Source organism: Elephas maximus, chromosome 2 (assembly GCF_024166365.1).
Source record: "Elephas maximus indicus isolate mEleMax1 chromosome 2, mEleMax1 primary haplotype, whole genome shotgun sequence".
Taxonomy (NCBI): Eukaryota; Metazoa; Chordata; class Mammalia; order Proboscidea; family Elephantidae; genus Elephas; species Elephas maximus.
In genome coordinates, this window is record NC_064820.1 from 59,439,229 (window position 1) to 59,458,622 (window position 19,394).

The 19,394-nt window shown below is 37.5% G+C and overlaps 1 protein-coding gene across 1 annotated transcript in view; it reads left to right on the forward strand.

Annotated features, from left to right (window-relative positions):
- Positions 1–19,394, forward strand: part of DDX4 (DEAD-box helicase 4) — a 139,981-nt gene that overhangs the window by 77,112 nt on the left and 43,475 nt on the right. The window contains exons 10-12 of the mRNA XM_049863796.1: positions 10,276–10,377; positions 11,298–11,378; positions 11,849–11,896. Coding sequence (XP_049719753.1) covers positions 10,276–10,377; positions 11,298–11,378; positions 11,849–11,896 — 231 coding nt within the window. The remainder of the gene's footprint in view (positions 1–10,275; positions 10,378–11,297; positions 11,379–11,848; positions 11,897–19,394) is intronic.

Below are 19,394 nucleotides of genomic sequence, written 5' to 3' on the forward strand. Positions count from 1 at the left end.
AAAGGCATTAATTCTTCTGTTTTCCTTATTCATTGTCCAGCTTTCACATGCATATGATGCAGTTGAAAATACCATGGCTTGGGTCAGTTGCACCTTAGTCAAAGATGAGATCTTTGTTTTTCAACACTTTGAAGAGATCCTTTGCAGCAGATTTGCCCAATGCAATGCGCCTTTTGATTTCTTGACTGCTGCTTCCGTGGCTGTTGATCGTGGATCCAAGTAAAATGAAATCCTTGACAACTTCAGTCTTTTCTGTTTATCATGATGTTGCTTATTGGTCCAGTTGTGAGGATTTTTATTTTCTTTATGTTGGGATGTAATTGATACTGAAGGCCGTGGTCTTTGATCTCCATCGGTAAAAGTGCTTCAAATCTTCTTCACTTTCGGCGAGCAGGGCTATGTCATCTGCATAACGCAGGTTGTTAATGAGTCTTCCTCCAATCCTGATGCCCCGTTATTCTTCATATAGTCCAGCTTCTTGGATTATTTGCTCAGCATACAGATTGAATACGTTTGGTGAAAGGATACAAGCTTGATGCATACCTTTCCTGATATTAAACTGCACAGTATCCCCTTGTTCTGTTCGAACTACTGCCTCTTGGTCTATGTACAGGTTCCTCGTGAACACAATTAAGTGTTCTCAAAGTCTTCCATTCTTTGCAATGTCATCCATATTTTGTTATCCACATAGTCGAATGCCTTTGCATGGTCAAGAAAACACAGGTAAGTATCTTTCTGGTATTTTCTGCTTTCAGGAGGAATCCATCTGAAATTAGCAATGATATCCTTCATTCCACATCCTTTTCTGAATCCAGCTTGAATTTCTGGCAGTTCCCTGTTGATGTACTGTGTACAACCACTTTCGAGTGATCTTCAGCAAGATTTTACTTGTGTGTGATATTAATGATATTGTTCGATAATTTCCATATTTGGTTGGATCACCTTTCTTTGGAATAGGCATAAATACGGATTTTTTTCAGTCAGTTGGCCAGGTAGCTGTCTTCCAAATTTCTATGCATAGACAAGTGAGCACTTCCAGTGCTGTATCCGTCTGTTGAAAACATCTGAATTGACATTCCGTCAATTCCTGGAGTCTTGTTTTTTGCCAGCATTGTCAGTGCAGCTTGGACTTTTTCCTTTAGTGCCATTGGTTCTTAATCATACGCTACTCCCTGAAATGGTTGAATGTCAACCAATTCTTGGTGTAGTGACTCTGTGTATTCCTTCTGTCTTCTTTGATGGCTTCCTACATCGTTTAGTACTTCCCCTGTAGAATCCTTAAATATTGCAACTTGAGGCTTGAATTTTTTCTTCAGCTTTTTCAGCTTAAGAAATGCCAAACATGTTCTTCCCTTTTGGTTTTCTATCTCCAGCTCTTTGAACATGCCATTATAATACTTTACTTCGTCTTCTCGAGCTGCCCTTTGAAATCTTCTGTTCAGCTCTTTTACTTCATCATTTCCTCTTTTTGCTTAGCTACTTGATGTTCAAGAGCAAGTTTCAGAGTCTCTTCTGATACCCATTTTGTTTCTTTCTTTCTTTCCTGTCATTTTTAAAGACCTCTTGCATTCTTCATGTACGCTGTCTTTGATGTCATTTCACGGCTCGTCTGGTCTTCGGTCATTAGTGTTCACTGTGTCAAATCTGTTCTTGAGATGGTCTCTAAATTCAGGTGGGATATGCTCCAGGTTGTATGTTGCCTATTGTGGACTTGTTCTGATTTTCTTAAACTTGTGTATGAGCAGCTGATGGTCTGTTCCGCAGTTGGCCCCTACCCCTGGCCTTGTTCTGACTTTTACTATCAGGCATCTTAAAACTCTTCCAGCCTCTACCCATTACCCAGTTACAAAACCGCTTCCACATTTTAGGTATCTGTTAGAGTAGTACCCTACTTCCGGTACCAGTTCTGTGTTAGCAATCTAGTGCTGCTATAATAGAAATACCACAAGTGGATGGCTTTAACAAACAAATTTCTTTTTTCATACTTTAGGAAGCTTGAAGTCTGAATTGAGGACCCTTCCTCTGAGGGAAAGCCTTCTCTGTCTGTTGACTCCGGGAGAAGGTCCTTGTCACTTCAACTTGTTTCTTGCTTTCTTGGAGATCTCTATGTGGCTTGTCGTAAATATCCCCCCATCTCTGCTCTGCTCTCTTGTTTAATAGCTTTTGTATCTCAGAGATTTACTCAAGATCCACCCTACATTAGCCCTGCCTCATTAACATAACAAAGACAACTCATTCCCAAATGGGATTGTAACCACAGGCATAGAGTTTAGGATTTACAACATAAATTTTGGGGGGAACTAATTAAATCCATAGTAACCCCTATTGTGACTTCTTCAGCATAGGTTAATTTGACCTGTTATTGTGCTTAATATAAATGGAATCATACAGTATGTACTCTTTCGTGTCTGACATTTGCTCAATGTATTTGTGAGATTCATTCATATTGTTAGTTGCAGTTGTTGATTATTATCATTACTGTGTAGTGCTCCTTTTTACTGTTGTTCTATTATTTATGAGTATTTGATTACTTCCATTCTGAGCTATTTGTGAAAGTGGTGCTCTGAACATTCTAGTACTTTTCTTTCGCTGACATTGTATATATACTCAGAAGTACAGTTGCTACCTTATGGATTATTTATAGTTTCAGCTTGAATAGCTATAGTCAGATGTTTTCCCAAGCGGTTATACTAATATACATGCCTCCATTTTCACCGGTTCTTGGTGTTTTATTTTTAACTATTTTACTGGTGGTGTAGTGGTACCGCATTATGATTTTAGTTTGCATTTCCTTGATAGACTGGAGCCCTGGAGGCGTAGTGGTTAAGAGCTCGGCTGCTAACCAAAAGGTTGCTAGTTCGAATCCACCAGCTGCTCCTTGGAAACCCAGTGGGGGCAGTTCTTCTCCATCCTGCAGGGTCACTATGAGTCAGAATCGACTTGACAATAGCAGGTTTGGTTTGGTTTTGGTTTGTAATGAAGCACCAAACTTCATGTATTTATTGGGTACTTGAATATCATCTTTCGTGAAGTGCTTATTGAAGTCTTTTGTCCATTTTTCTATTGGATGTCTTTAAGTTTTTATTTGTGAATAATTTAAAACTTAGAGAAAAGTTGCAAGAATAGTGCAAATGATTCCTATATGGTCTATATATTGTGTCTTTTAATGGATAGAAGTTATTTTACCAGCCCAGTTTATCAGTCTTTCCTTTTATGGTTTGTGTTTTATTTTATTTTTGTTCCGTTCAAGAAGTCCTTGTACCGAGATCATGTAGACTTTTCTGTTATGTTCTCCTTTTAGAACTTTATTTTTTTAGCTTTTACAGTTATTTTGTAATGCATCTGGAATTTATTTTTGTATATGACGTAAGGTATCGGCATCAAAGTACGTTTTTCCCATACAGATGTCCAGTTGACTCAGTGTCACTTATTGAAAAGACTGTCCCTTCTGCTCTGCACTGAAGGGCTGCCTTTGTCCTAAATCAGGTGGTTGAATATATGAATGTGAATCTGTTTCTGGGCTCACTTGTGTTCCATTGGTCAGTTTCTCTGTTTTTGCAGCATTACCACATAGCCTAATTACTGTAGTTTCATACTAGGTCCTGGTATCTGATAGTGTAAATCTTCTAGACTTTTTGTTCTTCAGAAGATAACTGGGGTTATTTTTAGTCCTTTGCATTTCTATATGATTTTTAGAATCAGTTTCCACCAAGAAATCTAATGGGAGTTTTTATTGAGATTGCATTGAATCTTTAATGTAGAGAGAATCAGTGTCTTCAATTTTTGGGCCTTCCAATCTGTGAATCTCTTTATTTAAATCTTTAACTTTTCTTAGAGCCATGTTTTATAGTTTTCACTGCAGAAGTCTCATTTATCTTTCTATACCTGAGTATTTGATATTATGCGATGCTTTGGGCCTTCCAATCTGTGAATCTCTTTATTTAAATCTTTAACTTTTCTTAGAGCCATGTTTTATAGTTTTCACTGCAGAAGTCTCATTTATCTTTCTATACCTGAGTATTTGATATTATGTGATGCATATCTTTTTATGAAGATTTACTTCATATAACATCAAGCTCAGCATTTTACAGTGCACACTTGGGAGGTTTTTAGTATTCACTATGTTGTGTAACCATCACCACTATCTAATTCCAGAGCATATAAATCTCCCCTAAAAAGAACCCCATACGTATTAGCAGTTAGTCCCAATTCCCCCTTCCTCAGTCCCCTGGAAACCACTAATATATTCTCTGTAGCTGGGATTCACTTATTCTGGACATTCCATATAAATGGAATAATATGGTATGTCTGATTCAAAATGGCCAATACCAGTCTATTTCAGCTCACTAATGCCTAGGATATCGATGTTTTATGTGTTCCATTTTATTTTTGACGATTTCCAGTATTCCTAGATTCACACTTTGTATATTCTAGGTTCTGATTATTAATGGATGTTTGCAGCTGTTTCTTCTCCTTTTGAGTCGTGCTGCATCAGCAAATGAAGGTCCCGAAAGCTTGACTCCATCAAGTCATTAAGGTCGACTCTACTTTGAGGAGGCAGCTCTTCCCCAGTCATCTTTTGAGTGCCTTCCAACCTGGGCAGCTCATCGTCCAACACTATATCAGACAGTGTTCCACTGCTATTCATAAGGTTTTCACTGGCGAATTCTTTTCAGAAGTAGACTGCTGGGTCCTTCTTCCTAGTCTGTCTTAGTCTGGAAGCTCCGCTGAAACCTGTTTGCCATGGTTGACCTTCCTGGTGTCTGAATACTGGTGGCATAGCTTCCAGCATCATAGCAACATGCAAGCCCCCACAGTACGACAAACTGACAGACCTGTAGTATTGGCCATTTTGAATCAGTCAGTCATATGGTCTACTATGCTGGGAATGACAACTTGAAGAAGAATGGCATTGCGTTCATTGTCAAAAAGAACATACTAAGATCAATCCTGAAGTACAACGCCGTCAGTGATAGGATAATATACATACACCTACAAGGAAGACCAGTTAATATGACTATTCAAATTTACATACCAACCAATAAGGCCAAAGATGAAGAAATTGAAGATTTTTACTGGCTTTTACAGTCTGAAAGTGATCGAACACGCAATGAGTATGCACTGGTAATTACTGGTGATTGGAATGCAAAAGTTGCAAACAATGTTGGAGATTGCATGATAGAATTTTGCAAGACTGATGACTTCTTCCTTGCAAATACCTTTTTTCACCAACATAAATGGTAGCTATACACATGGACCTTGCCAGATGGAATACACAGGAATCAAAGTGACTACACTTGCGGAGATGATGGAAAAGCTCAATATCATCAGTCAGAACAAGGCCAGGGGCCAACTGTGGAACAGACCATCAGTTGCTCATGTGCAAGTTTAAGTTGAAACTGAAGAAAATTAGAATAAGCCCACAAGAGCAAAAGTATGACCTTGAGTATATCCCATCTGAATTTAGAGACTATCTCAGGAATAGATTTGATGCGTTCAACACTAATGACTGAAGACCAGACAAGTTGTGAAATGACATCAAGGACATCATCCATGAAGAAAGCAAGAGGTCATTAAAAAGACAGGAGAGAAAGAAAAGGCCTAGATGGATGTCAGAAGAGACTCTGAAACTTGCTTTCAAACGTTAAGTAGCTAAAGCAAAAGGAAAAAATGATGAAGTAAAAAAGCTAAACAGAAGATTTCAAAGGGTGGCTCGAGAAGACAAAGTATTATAATGACACATGCAAAGAGCTGGAGATAGAAAACCGGAAGGGGAAGAACACGCTCAGCATTTCTCAAGCTGAAAGAATTGAAGAAAAAAATTCAGGCCTAGAGTTGGAATAGTGAAGGATTTTATGGGAGAAAACATTACATAACACAGGAAGCATCAAAAGAAGATGGAAGGAATATACAGAGCCACTATACCAAAAAGAATTGGTCGATGTTCAACCATTTCAAAAGGTAGCATATGATCAGGAATCGATGGTACAGAAGAAGTCCAAGCTGCATTGAAAGCATTGGTGAAAAACAAGGCTCCAGGGATTGACGGAATATCCATTGAGATGTTTCAACAATTGGATGCAGTGCTGGAAGTGCTCGCTCCTCTATGCCAAGAAATTTGGAAGACAGTTACCTGGCCAACGAAGTGGAAGAGATCCATATTTATGCCTATTCCCAAGAAAAGTGATCTAACCAAATGCAGAAATTATCAAACAGTATCATTAATATCACATGCAGGTAAAATTTTGTTGAAAATCATTCAAAAGTGGCTGCAGAAGTGTATCGACAGGGAACTGCTAGAAATTGAAGCTGGATTCAGGAGAGGATGTAGAACCAGGGATATCATTACTGACGTCAGATGAATCTTGGCTGAAAGCAGAAAATACTAGAAAGATTTTTACCTGTGTTTTTTTGACTATGCAAAGGCATCCGACTGTGTGGATCATAACAAATTACGGATAACATTATGAAGAATGGGCATTCCAGAACACTTAATTGTGTTCATGAGAAAACTGTACATAGATCAAGAGGCAGTTGTTTGGATAGAACAAGGGGAAACTGCATGGTTTAAAGTCAGGAAAGGTGTGTGTAAGGGTCGTACCCTGTCACTGTATCTGTTCAATCTGTATGCTGAACAAATAATCCAAGAAGCTGGACTTTATGAAGAAGAACAGGGCATCAGGATTGGAGGAAGACTCATTAACAACCTGCATTATGCAGATGACACAGCCTTTCTTGCTGAAAGTGAAGAGGACTTGAAGCACTTACTAATGAAGATCAAAGACCACAGCCTTCAGTGTGGATTGCACCTCAACATAAAGAAAACAAAAATCCTCACAGCTGGACCAATAAGCAACATCATGATAAATGGAGAAAAGATTGAAGTTGTAAGGGATTTCATTTCACTGGAAACCATAATCAACAGCCATGGAAACAGCAGTCAAGAAATCAGAAGACACATTGCATTGGGTAAATCTGCTGCAAAAGACCTCTTTAAAGTGTTGAAAAGCAAAGATGTCTCCGTGAAGACTAAGGTGTGCCTGACCCAAGCCATGGTATTTTCAGTCGCATCAAGTGTGTGCAGAAGCTGCACAATGCATAAGGAGGTCAGAAGAAGAACTGATGTTTTTGAATTGTGGTATTGGCAAAGAATATCAAATATACCATGGACTGCCAAAAGAATGAACATATCTGTCTTGGAAGAAGTACAACCAGAATGCTCTTTAGAAGTAAGGATGGCGAGACTATGTCTTACATCCTTTGGACTTACTGTCGGAAGAGATCAGTCCCTGGAGGATATCACGCTTGGTAAAGTACACAGTCAATGAAAAAGAGGAAGACCCTCAAATGAGATGAATTGACACGGTGGCAGCAACAGTAGGCTCTAGCATAACAACGATTGTGGACATGGCACAGGACCAGGAGTGTTTCGTTCTGCTGTACATAGGGTAGCTACGAGTCAGACTCGTGTCGATGGCACCTAACAACAACATATGTGGTGTTTTGTTTGGCTTCTTTTACTCAGCATAATGTTTTCAAAGTTCATTAATGTTGTAGCACATAACAGTAGTTTATTCTTTTTTATTATGGCTGAGTAATATCACGTTGTATGGGTATATACCACACATTGTTTAGTCATTCATCAGCTGGTGGACATTTGGGTTGTTTCCACTTTTAGGCTATTATGAATAAGACTACTATATTTTTAATGTGTGTGCAAGTTTTTGTGTGAACATATGTTTTCATTTTCTTGGGCACATACTTGTGGAATTTCTGTCATATAGTAACTCTGTGTTTAACTGTTTGAGGAACTGCTGAAATTGTTTTCTGCATCAGCTGCCCTATATTTTACGTTCCTACCAGGAAAGTATGAGAGTTCTAGCTTCTGTTAACATCCTCACCAACACCTGTTATTGTCTGTCTTTTTTTATAGCCCTCCTAATATGTGTGAAGTGGCATCTTGTTGTGATAAAGTTGTTGAGCATCTTTACGTGTGCTTTTTATTATTCGTATATCATCTTTGGAGGAATGTCTGTTGATATCCTTTGCCCATTTTTAAATTGAATTATTTGTCTTTTTATTGTGGAACTTTAAGAGTTTTTAACATATTCTAGATATAATTAAAATTTTTTTTTAGATATAATTACCTTATCAGATAGATGATTTGCAAATATTTTCTCCCAATCTGTGGGTCGTCTTTTCACTTTCTTCATGGTATCCTTTGAAGCACAAAAGTTTTTAATTTTGACGAAGTCCTGTTTATAACTTTTTCTTTTATCACTTGTGTTTTTGGTGTTGTATCTAAAAAATTGTTGCCTAGTCCAAAATTTTCACCAGTGTTCCTTCTAAGAGTTTTATAGTTTTAATCACACTTAGGACTTTGATCTGTTTTGAGTTAATTTTTGTATGTGAGGCAGAGGCGGAACTTCATTTTTTTGCACGTGGAGATTCAGTTATCCCTGCAGTATTTGTTGAAAGACTGTTCTTTCTCCAGTGAATGGTCTTGACATACTTGTCGAAAATCAGTTGACCCCAAGTGTATGGGTTTATTTCTGGACTCTGAATTTCATCCCATTGGTCTGCATGACACTACTACACTGTCTTAATTATTGTAGCTTTGTAGTAAGCTTTGAAATCAGGAAAAGTGATCTCTCCAACTTTGTTCTTTTTCAAAATTGTTTGGCTATTCTATGTCCCTTGTAATTCCATATAAATTTTAGGATCAGCGTGTCCATTTCTGATACAATGGAGTGTTATTTAGCAGTAAAAGTGAATGAACTACAGTGAGTGAATGAATGAATAAATGAAAAGTGAATGAACAAAACGAAGTTGGATAAAAGAAGCAAGATGTAGAAGAATATTCTTTGTATGACTCCGTTATATAAAGCTCAACGTCAAAGCTAGACAACATTTTGCTTAGGGATATATACCTAGTTGGTAAAATAAAAATTAAAGGAAGGAAATGAAAAATAATTCAGGGTAGTGGTTGGTTGGGTGGGAAGATGTGTTCAGGGGAGAGGAGGAAAGAAACATTATTAGAGCTGAGGTACCACATGTGGCCTGCAAAAGTATTCAGAAAATTTTAGTTCTTAACCTGGGTAGTGGGTACATAGGTGTTAATTTTATTATTATATCTTAATCTTAGTATATATGTGTTTTATATAATACATACATGGTGCCCTGGTACCACAGTGGTTAAGAGCTTGGCTGCTAACCAAAAGGTCAGCAGTTCAAATCCACCAGCCAGTCTTAGGAAACCCTCTAGGACAGTTCTGCTCTATCCTATAGGGTCACCATGAGTCAGAATTGACTCAAAGGCAGCGAGTTTGGTTTTATATATGTGTGTGTGTGTGTGTATATATATATATAAAAGAAAGTATCTTGTACTTAAAGAATAGAGAGGATCAGTAAGATAAAACTGTTGTCTTGAAAAGTGATAAACTCTGATAAGGTTTCTTAAAGGGTAAGGCATCACAAATAAATAACTTAGAATAAACAAAAAGTGTAACCATCTCTTGATATATAGATTGTTAATAGATTGAGCCATGTTCTGTAAGGTTTAGGTAATAGAGGCATAAATATTAATCTATTTTGGGTTCGTTCTGTCCATTTTATAAACAGATTTTCTAACACCAAGTAATAACATACGTAGACTTTTTGTCTTTATCAGTCTCTTTGGGTGTAAATAGTTGCAAATTCATAAACAACCTCAATTTCTTTATTTCCTGCCCAGTTTGCAGTTTGGTTTTAAATTGATCTGGTTCTACCCTCAGTGGAATCATATTTTACTAGAACTGTTTCTACTGATTTTTTTTTTTATTCTATTAAATTAAAAATGAATTGTTTATAACAGGAAGTCAGACTTTATATGTACCTAAATGTCTTGTTTTGAGTAATATGTTTATTATTTTCTGTAGAAAACAAATGTAAGCCTAGGATTTATCCTTCTGTGGATTGTGGAAATATAGTTAATAGTGCCGCTGTGGAAACATTCAGTGTTTTATTCAAGTGACACTTTCTCCCTTTAGTCATTTTTAGTTTTGATTCCCAAAGCAAGCAGTGAGTTTTTTTGTAATTGTTGTCCTACTTATAATATTAAAATTTACCATTTGTAGGTTAAATACAGCATTTTTTAAATTTAAGTGAGTAGTTGCGAATGCCTTAAAATATGTATTTAACATCATTGAATTATGCAAGGCTTAAACTTGGCCACCATGTCCCCAAGATTTCTTTGTTGTTATTTTGTTCTTGTGTGTGTGTGTTTGAATATTATAGGCTATCAAGATGGAAATGATTCGGAAGCTTCAGGGCCATCCAGAAGAGGTGGAAGAGGCAGTTTCCGAGGTTGCCGTGGAGGTTTTGGTCTAGGAAGTCCAAGTTAGTAGTGTCTTGTAAATGGTTTGCTTCATTTGTTAAGAAGGCAATGATAAAAACTAATACCTATATATAGGATTGTTAGGAGCATTACATGAGAATAGCTTAGCACAGTGCTTGGCATGCAATAATTTCCCACTTTGTGGATAATATTATTTTTTTTAATACATATAATTGTGTCTCAGTTAAGTTGAATATATGAATTTTTTTAGAAGTTTGCATGACTTAGTTCTTTAACATTACGTACTTTTAAGAATTTTAGAACCTTGGTAATGATGACCGACCTTATAAATAGATGGCCTTCTGTAGGTTCCCCAAAATGCCTCCTTCCACCAGCTTGGCTTTCTGCTTTAATTTCCTCCAGCGGAAATGTATATGTCTCTTAACAGGGGAGATCAGATTAGTAGTTTTAGAAGCTAAAAACATAAATTTGTAATAATGACTTAATAGATGTGTGTCAGGTTGGTGAATTTTTTCAATTTAAAAAAGTGTAAGAGTTGTTGTGCAGGACTGGGAGGGCTTGATTTGGCAGCAGTGAGAGCCCAAGGGGTACATACTATTCTGAACAATAGTGAGATGATGCAGTATGAAGTTTCTAGGGCAGTAGTACTTCTGCTTTTTGGAGGGGATTTAACCTTTGCTTATAACATATTTTGGCATAGCATTGGCCCTAACTACTTTTACATAATATTTTTCATAAAAGTTTTAATAGAATAAAAATTTTGAGGAAATAATTGTAACTGAAAAAAATTTTTTGTGATACTCAGAAAAATACTAATTGTTATTCTTGTTAAATTTCAACCCCACATATTATTTTATCCCGCATATTTTAACTCTGGCACCATAACTTGGTATTTCTTTTTATTGCATGATTTTAAAACTTCTTAAAAGAAAGAATCTAATTTTATCATCTGTAAATCTAGATAACGAATTTGAACAGCGTGAAGGAACACAGTGTACTGGTGGTCTTTTTGGTTCTAAAAGACCAACATTAAGTGGTGCAGGTAAGAAATAGAATTATTACTGAATATTAATCGTTTATATATGCTTTTAGCTCTAGGATTGGTAAACTTAACATATTTAAGGACACTAGTTAGGCTCGTGATTTTCTTGTGTGTTTTAGATCTATAGGCAAAAGTATGTGGAGAATTTTCCTCCCTTATAAAATTTGTGCACTGAATTATACTCTGTTATCCTCCTTTTAATTTGAGGTGTGAATTATACCTTTAATTGGAGGAAGGAAAGGATCCTCAGGGTAGAGATATTGGTGAGATTTGAGAAGAAAATGAAAAAAATGAGAACACAGTTCTTGAAAAATGTACACATGAGGGAAATGTTTAAATTAAATCTTAATTAAGAGATGTGTAAACTAAGAGACTAGGAGTCTTTAGTAATTACTCAGTGATTGAATAGAAATAGCTGTATGGTTTGTGTGCTCAAAGAGCTTTATATTCTGTAAATCAATGCCTTGCAGGTAATGGTGACACTTACCAAAGCAGAAGTGGCAATGGAAGTGGACGAGGTGAGTTCTCAGTTGGTTTACTTGTAAGCAATTAAGGTTATTGTAATCCAAATATAATTTTTGAAGTTAAAAGTAGCTGTTACTGCTTTTATACATGGTGAGGAGTATGAATTAGTGTAGCCTGCTTCAGAGAGTTATTTATCTTCAATCTAGCAGTTCTATTATAGGAATTATATCTTAAAAATGTACTTGTTCAATACATGAACAAGGATGTCCATTGAAGCTTCATTTGTAATAATTAAAAACTAGAAATGACCTAAAATTCATTAATAAATAACAGTTTTAATAAATGGTATGGCCATAAAATGAAATATTATAGTTAATATAGATTGCGATATATGTACAGAACCTTATATTAAAACAAGTACATGTTTTCTTTATCATGAGATAGTTATTTGATTTGGTCTAAAAGATAAAGATAGTTATATATATATATGATTTTGGACTCTGGAAATTTTTTATCAAAGTTAGGTCATATGTAAAATTTAAAATGCTTTCTAGACTAGTAAACTAATAAAGCTTTTTTGATGTCTTTGAAAGATTCTCAGTAATCATTATTTTGAGAGCATTGGAAGTGACAACTCCCCTGAACTGCTTTTTCCCCCCCGATTCCTGGATTCTTCAATATAGAAAGAGACTATTAATGACTATTAAACCAAATCTACCAAAATAAATAAGTAAATAAACCCATTGCTGTCGAGTTGATTCTGACTCATAGAGACCTATAGGACAGAGTAGAACTGCCCCATAGGGTTTCTAAGGAGCACTTGGTAGATTCAAACTGCCGACCTTTTGGTTAGCAGCCGAACTCTTAACTACTGTGCCACCAGGGCTCCTGTGGATATACAGGTCAAAGGAAATTAGATCACATGGAAAAATGTTAAATTTAATTAGCTTTTTGAATCCAGTGCAGTCCTAATTCTGCTTTGTGACAGTACCTGAGAGTATACAATAAAAAAAATAGATGACTAAAAAAAAAAAATCAGAAAGCTAGTATGTGGAAAAGACTTAACATAACAGGCCTGACTTTTGTCCAGTGTTGGCCTTTGGCTGGCATCTGGGAACTTGGATTTGGTGAAGGTTTCTATCACTCTAACTAGTAAGAGTGGCTCATTGTGCCAAAACTGTGCTAAATAACTGCTTTCCTTTTGGGTACTGGGAATTTGGTATGTGCTAAGCAGAAGGACAACTAGTTGTCTGTCAGCTGTCATACTGTAGTGGCTTACATGTTGCTGTGATGCTGAAAGCTATGCCACTGGTATTTCAAATAGCACCAGGGCCCCCCGTGGTGGACAGGTTTCAGTGGAGCTTCCAGATTAACACAGACTAGGAAAAAGGACTTGGCAATCTACTTCTGAAAAATTGGCCAGTGAAAACGTTATAAGTAGCAGCTGGACATTGTGTGATACAGTGCCGAAAGATGAGCCTCTCAGGCTGGAAGACACTCGAAGTATGACTGGGGAAGAGCTGCCTCCTCAAAGTAGAGATGACCTTAATGGGTGGAGTCAAGCTTTTGCAACCTTCTTTTGCTGATGTGGCACAACTCAAAATGAGAAGAAATAACTGCAAACTTCCATTAGTAATTGGAAGATGGAATGATCTGGAAATCTTGGAATTTGTTAAAAATGAAGTGGAACGCTTGAAAATATCTTAGCCATTAGTGAGCTGAAATAGGCTGGTATTGGCCATTTTGAATTGGACAATCATGGGCTGTTATGCTGGGAATGGGAAATTGAAGAGGAATGGCGCTGCATTCATTGTCAAAAAGAACATTTCAAGATCTACCCTGAATTACAGTGCTGTCAGTGATAGGATAATATCCATATGCCTACAAGGAAGGCTATTATTCAAATTTATGCACTGTCTTAGGCTAGGTTCTCCAGAGAAACAAAACCAGCAAAACACACAAATAGATATAGAGAGAGCTTTATATCAAGGAAATAACTCATGTGGTCATAGAGGCTGGAATGCCCCAAGTCCATGGGCCAGGCTCGAGGCTTCTCCTGATTCACCTAGCTACAGGGCCTAGCGAACCCATGATTGGCAGGGCATACAGCAGGGCTCTTGCTCGCAGGCTGCAAAGAACAACAAATCCCAAGATCAACAGGCAAGATGGCAGGTAAGCTGCTAGCTCAAGTCCCAAATACCAGAGGTCAGATGAACAGGAGCCAGCTGCAGGATCCAGAGCCAGCAAAAGCCTGCGACCTTGCCAGAAAGTCCACTTACATTCAATGTGGGCCACACGCCGAAGGAAACTCCCTTTCATCTGATAGGCTACTCACAGCAGATCCTGTCATGGAGGTGATCACACATTATATCAGATCTCATCGTGGAAGTGATTGCCATCATCGTGCGACTGCCAAACTACACCATAACTGCCAAACCACGGAGAATCATGGCCAAACCAAGTTGACATACATACAACCTTAATGATCACATACACCAACCACTAATGCCAAAGATGAGTGAATTGAAGATTTTTTACCAACTTCTGCTGTCTGAAATTGATCAAACATGCAATCAAGGTGCATTGATAATTACTGGTGGTTGGAATGTGAAGGTTGGAAATGAAAAAGGACAATATAGTCTTGGTGATAGAAATGATGCTGGACGTCTCATGATGGAGTTTTGCAAGACCATTGACCTATTTATTGGAAATATCTTTTTTTTTATTAACTTTTATTGAGCTTCAAGTGAACGTTTACAAATCAAGTCAGACTGTCACATAAAAGTTTATATACACCTTACTCCGTTTTCCCACTTGCTCTCCCCCTAATGAGTCAGCCCTTCCAGTGTTGCCTTTCGTGACAATTTTGCCAGCTTCCAACTCTCGCTATCCTCCCATCCCCCCTCCAGACAGGAGATGCCAACACAGTCTCAAGTGTCCACCTGATATAATTAGCTCACTCTTCATCAGCATCTCTCTCCTACCCACTGTCCAGTCCCTTTCATGTCTGCTGAGTTGTCTTCGGGAATGGTTCCTGTTCTGGGCCAACAGAAGGTTTGGGGACTATGACAGCCGGGATTCCTCTAGTCTCAGTCAGACCATTAAGTATGGTCTTTTTGTGAGAATTTGGGGTCTGCATCCCACTGATCTCCCGCTCTGTCAGGGGTTCTCTGTTGTGCTCCCTGCCAGGGCAGTCATCGGTTGTAGCCGGGCACCATCTAGTTCTTCTGGTCTCAGGATGATGTAAGTCTCTGGTTCATGTGGCCCTTTCTGTCTCTTGGGCTCTTAGTTATCGTGTAACCTTGGTGTTCTTCATTCTCCTTTGATCCAGGTGGGTTGAGACCAATTGATGCATCTTAGATGGCTGCTTGTTAGCATTTAAGACCCCAGACGCCACATTTCAAAGTGGCATGCAGAATGTTTTCATAATAGAATTATTTTGCCAATTGACTTAGAAGTCCCCTTAAGCCATAGTCCCCCAACCCCTGCCCTTGCTCCACTGACCTTTGAAGTATTCAGTTTATCCCAGAAACTTCTTTGCTTTTGGTCCAGTCCAGTCCAGTTGAGCTGACTTTCCATGTATTGAGTATTGTCCTTCCCTTCACCTAAAGCAGTTCTTATCTACTAATTAATCAGTAAATAACCCTCTCCCCCCTCCCTCCCTCCCCCCCTCATAACCACAAAAGTATGTGTTCTTCTCAGTTTATACTATTTCTCAAAATCTTATAATAGCAGTCTTATACAATATTTGTCCTTTTGCCTCTGACTAATTTCGCTCAGCATAATGCCTTCCAGGTTCCTCCATGTTATGAAATGTTTCACAGATTCGTCACTGTTCTTTATCGATGCGTAGTATTCCATTGTGTGAATATACCACAATTTATTTAACCATTCATCCGTTGATGGACACCTTGGTTGCTTCCAGCTTTTTGCTATTGTAAACAGAGCTGCAATAAACATGGATGTGCATAGATCTGTTTGTGTGAAGGCTCTTATTTCTCTAGGGTATATTCCGAGGAGTGGGATTTCTGGGTTCTATGGTAGATCTATTTCTAACTGTTTAAGATAACGCCAAATAGATTTCCAAAGTGGTTGTACCATTTTACATTCCCACCAGCAGTGTATAAGAGTTCCAATCTCTCCGCAGCCTCTCCAACATTTATTATTTTGTGTTTTTTGGATTAATGCCAGCCTTGTTGGAGTGAGATGGAATTTCATCGTAGTTTTAATTTGCATTTCTCTAATGGCTAATGATCGAGAGCATTTTCTCATGTATCTGTTAGCTGCCTGAATATCTTCTTTAGTGAAGTGTGTGTTCATATCCTTTGCCCACTTCTTGATTGGGTTGTTTGTCTTTTTGTGGTTGAGTTTTGACAGAATCATATAGATTTTAGAGATCAGGCACTGGTCGGAGATGTCATAGCTGAAAATTCTTTCCCGATCTGTAGGTGGTCTTTTTACTCTTTTGGTGAAGTCTTTAGATGAGCATAAGTGTTTCATTTTTAGGAGCTCCCAGTTATCAGGTTTCTCTTCATCATTTTTGGTAATGTTTTGTGTTCTGTTTATGCCTTGTATTAGGGCTCCTAACGTTGTCCCTATTTTTTCTTCCATGATCTTTATCGTTTTAGTCTTTATGTTTAGGTCTTTGATCCACTTGGAGTTAGTTTTTGTGCATGGTGTGAGGTATGGGTCCTGTTTTATTTTTTTTCCAATGGATATCCAGCTAACGCCAGCACCATTTGTTAAAAAGACTATCTTTTCCCCAATTAACTGACACTGGGCCCTTGTCAAATATCAGCTGCTCATATGTGGATGGATTTATATCTGGGTTCTCAATTCTGTTCCACTGGTCTATGTGCCTGTTGTTGTACCAGTACCAGGCTGTTTTGACTACTGTGGCTGTATAATAGGTTCTGAAATCAGGTAGAGTGAGGCCTCCCACTTTCTTCTTCTTTTTCAGTAATGCTTTGCTTACGCGAGGCTTCTTTCCCTTCCATATGAAGTTGGTGATTTGTTTGTCCATCACATTAAAAAGTGACATTGGAATTTGGATCGGAAGTGCATTGTATGTACAGATGGCATTTGGTAGAATAGACATTTTTACTATGTTAAGTCTTCCTATCCATGAGCAAGGTATGCTTTTTGACTTAAGTATGTCCTTTTTAATTTCTTGTAATAGTGCTTTGTAGTTTTCTTTGTATAAGTCTTTTACATCTTTGGTAAGATTTATTCCTAAGTATTTTATCTTCTTGGGGGCTACTGTGAATGGTATTGATTTGGTGATTTCCTCTTCGATGTTCTTTTTGTTGATGTAGAGGAATCCAAGAGATTTTTGTATGTTTATCTTATAACCTGAGACTCTTCCAAACTCTTCTATTAGTTTCAGTAGTTTTCTGGAGGATTCTTTAGGGTTTTCTGTGTATAAGATCATGTCATCTGCAAATAGAGATAATTTTACTTCCTCCTTGCCAATCCGGATGCCCTTTATTTCTTTGTCTAGCCTAATTGCTCTGGCTGGGACCTCTAGCACAATGTTGAATAAGAGTGGTGATAAAGGGCATCCTTGTCTGGCTCCCGTTCTCAAGGGAAATGCTGTCAGGCTCTCTCCATTTAGAGTGATGCTGGCTGTTGGCTTTGTATAGATGCCTTTCATTATGTTGAGGAATTTTCCTTCAATTCCTATTTTGCTGAGAGTTTTTATCATAAATGGGTGTTGGATGTTGTCAAATGCCCTTTCTGCATCAATTGATAAGATCATGTGGTTTTTGTCTTTTGTTTTATTTATATGGTGTATTACGTTAATGGTTTTTCTAATATAAACCAGCCTTGCCAGCCTTGCATACCTGGTATAAATCCCACTTGGTCGTCGTGAATTATTTTTTTGATATGTTGTTGAATTCTATTGGCTAGAATTTTGTTGAGGATTTTTGCATCTATGTTCATGAGGGATATAGGTCTGTAATTTTCTTTTTTTGTGATGTCTTTACCTGGTTTTGGTATCAGGGAGATGGTGGCTTCATAGAATGAGGTAGGTAGTATTCCGTCCTTTTCTATGCTTTGAAATACCTTTAGTAGTAGTGGTGTTAACTCTTCTCTGAAAGTTTGGTAGAACGCTGCAGTATAGCCATCTGGGCCAGGGCTTTTTTTTGTTGGGAGTGTTTTGATTACTGTTTCAATCTCTTTTTTTGTTATGTTTCTATTTAGTTGTTCCACTTCTGATTGTGTTAGTTTAGGTAGGTAGTGTTTTTCTAGGAATTCATCCATTTCTTCTAGGTTTGCAAATTTGTTAGAATACAATTTTTCGTAATAATCTGATATGATTCTTTTAATTTCAGTTGGGTCTGTTGTGATGTGGCCCTTCTCGTTTCTTATTCGGGTTATTTGTTTCCTTTCCTGTATTTGTTTAGTCAGTCTAGCCAATGGTTTACCAATTTTGTTAATTTTTTCAAAGAACCAGCTTTTGGCTTTGTTAATTCTTTCAATTGTTTTTCTGTTCTCGGATTCATTTAGTTCAGCTCTAATTTTTATTATTTTCTTCTGGTGCCTGATGGATTCTTTTGTTGCTCACTTTCTATTTGTTCAAGTTGTAGGGACAGTTCTCTGATTTTGGCTCTTTCTTCTTTTTGTATGTGTGCGTTTATCGATATAAATTGACCTCTGGGCACTGCTTTTGCTGTGTCCCAGAGGTTTTGATAGGAAGTATTTTCATTCTCGTTGCATTCTATGAATTTCCTTATTCCCTCCTTAACGTCTTCTATAACCCAGTCTTTTTTCAGGAGGGTATTGTTCAGTTTCCAAGTATTTGATTTCTTTTCCCTAATTTTTCTGCTATTGATTTCCACTTTTATGGCCTTGTGGTCTGAGAATATGCTTTGTAATATTTCGATGTTTTGGATTCTGCAAAGGTTTGTTTTATGCCCTAATATGTGGTCTATTCTAGAGAATGTTCCATGTGCACTAGAAACAAAAGTATACTTTGAAGCAGTTGGGTGGAGAGTTCTGTGTAAGTCAATGAGGTCAAGTTGGTTGATTGTTGTAATTAGGTCTTCCGTGTCTCTATTGAGCTTCTTACTGGATGTCCCGTGCTTCTCTGAAAGTGGTGTGTTGAAGTCTCCTACTATAATTGTGGAGGTGTCTATCTCACTTTTCAGTTCTGTTAAAATTTAATTTATGTATCTTGCAGCCCTGTCATTGGGTGCATAAATATTTAATATGGTTATATCTTCCTGGTCAATTGTCCCTTTTATCATTATGTAGTGTCCTTCTTTATCCTTTGTGGTGGATTTAAGTTTAAAGTCTATTTTGTCAGAAATTAATATTGCTACACCTCTTCTTTTTTGGTTATTGTTTGCTTGATATATTTTTTTCCGTCCTTTTGAGTTTTAGTTTGTTTGTGTCTCTAAGTCTAGGGTGTGTCTCTTGTAGGCAGCATATAGACGGATTGTGTTTCTTTATCCGGTCTGAGACTCTCTGTCTCTTTATTGGTGCATTTAGTCCATTTACATTCAGCGTAATTATAGATAAGTAAGTGTTTAGTGTTGTCATTTTGAT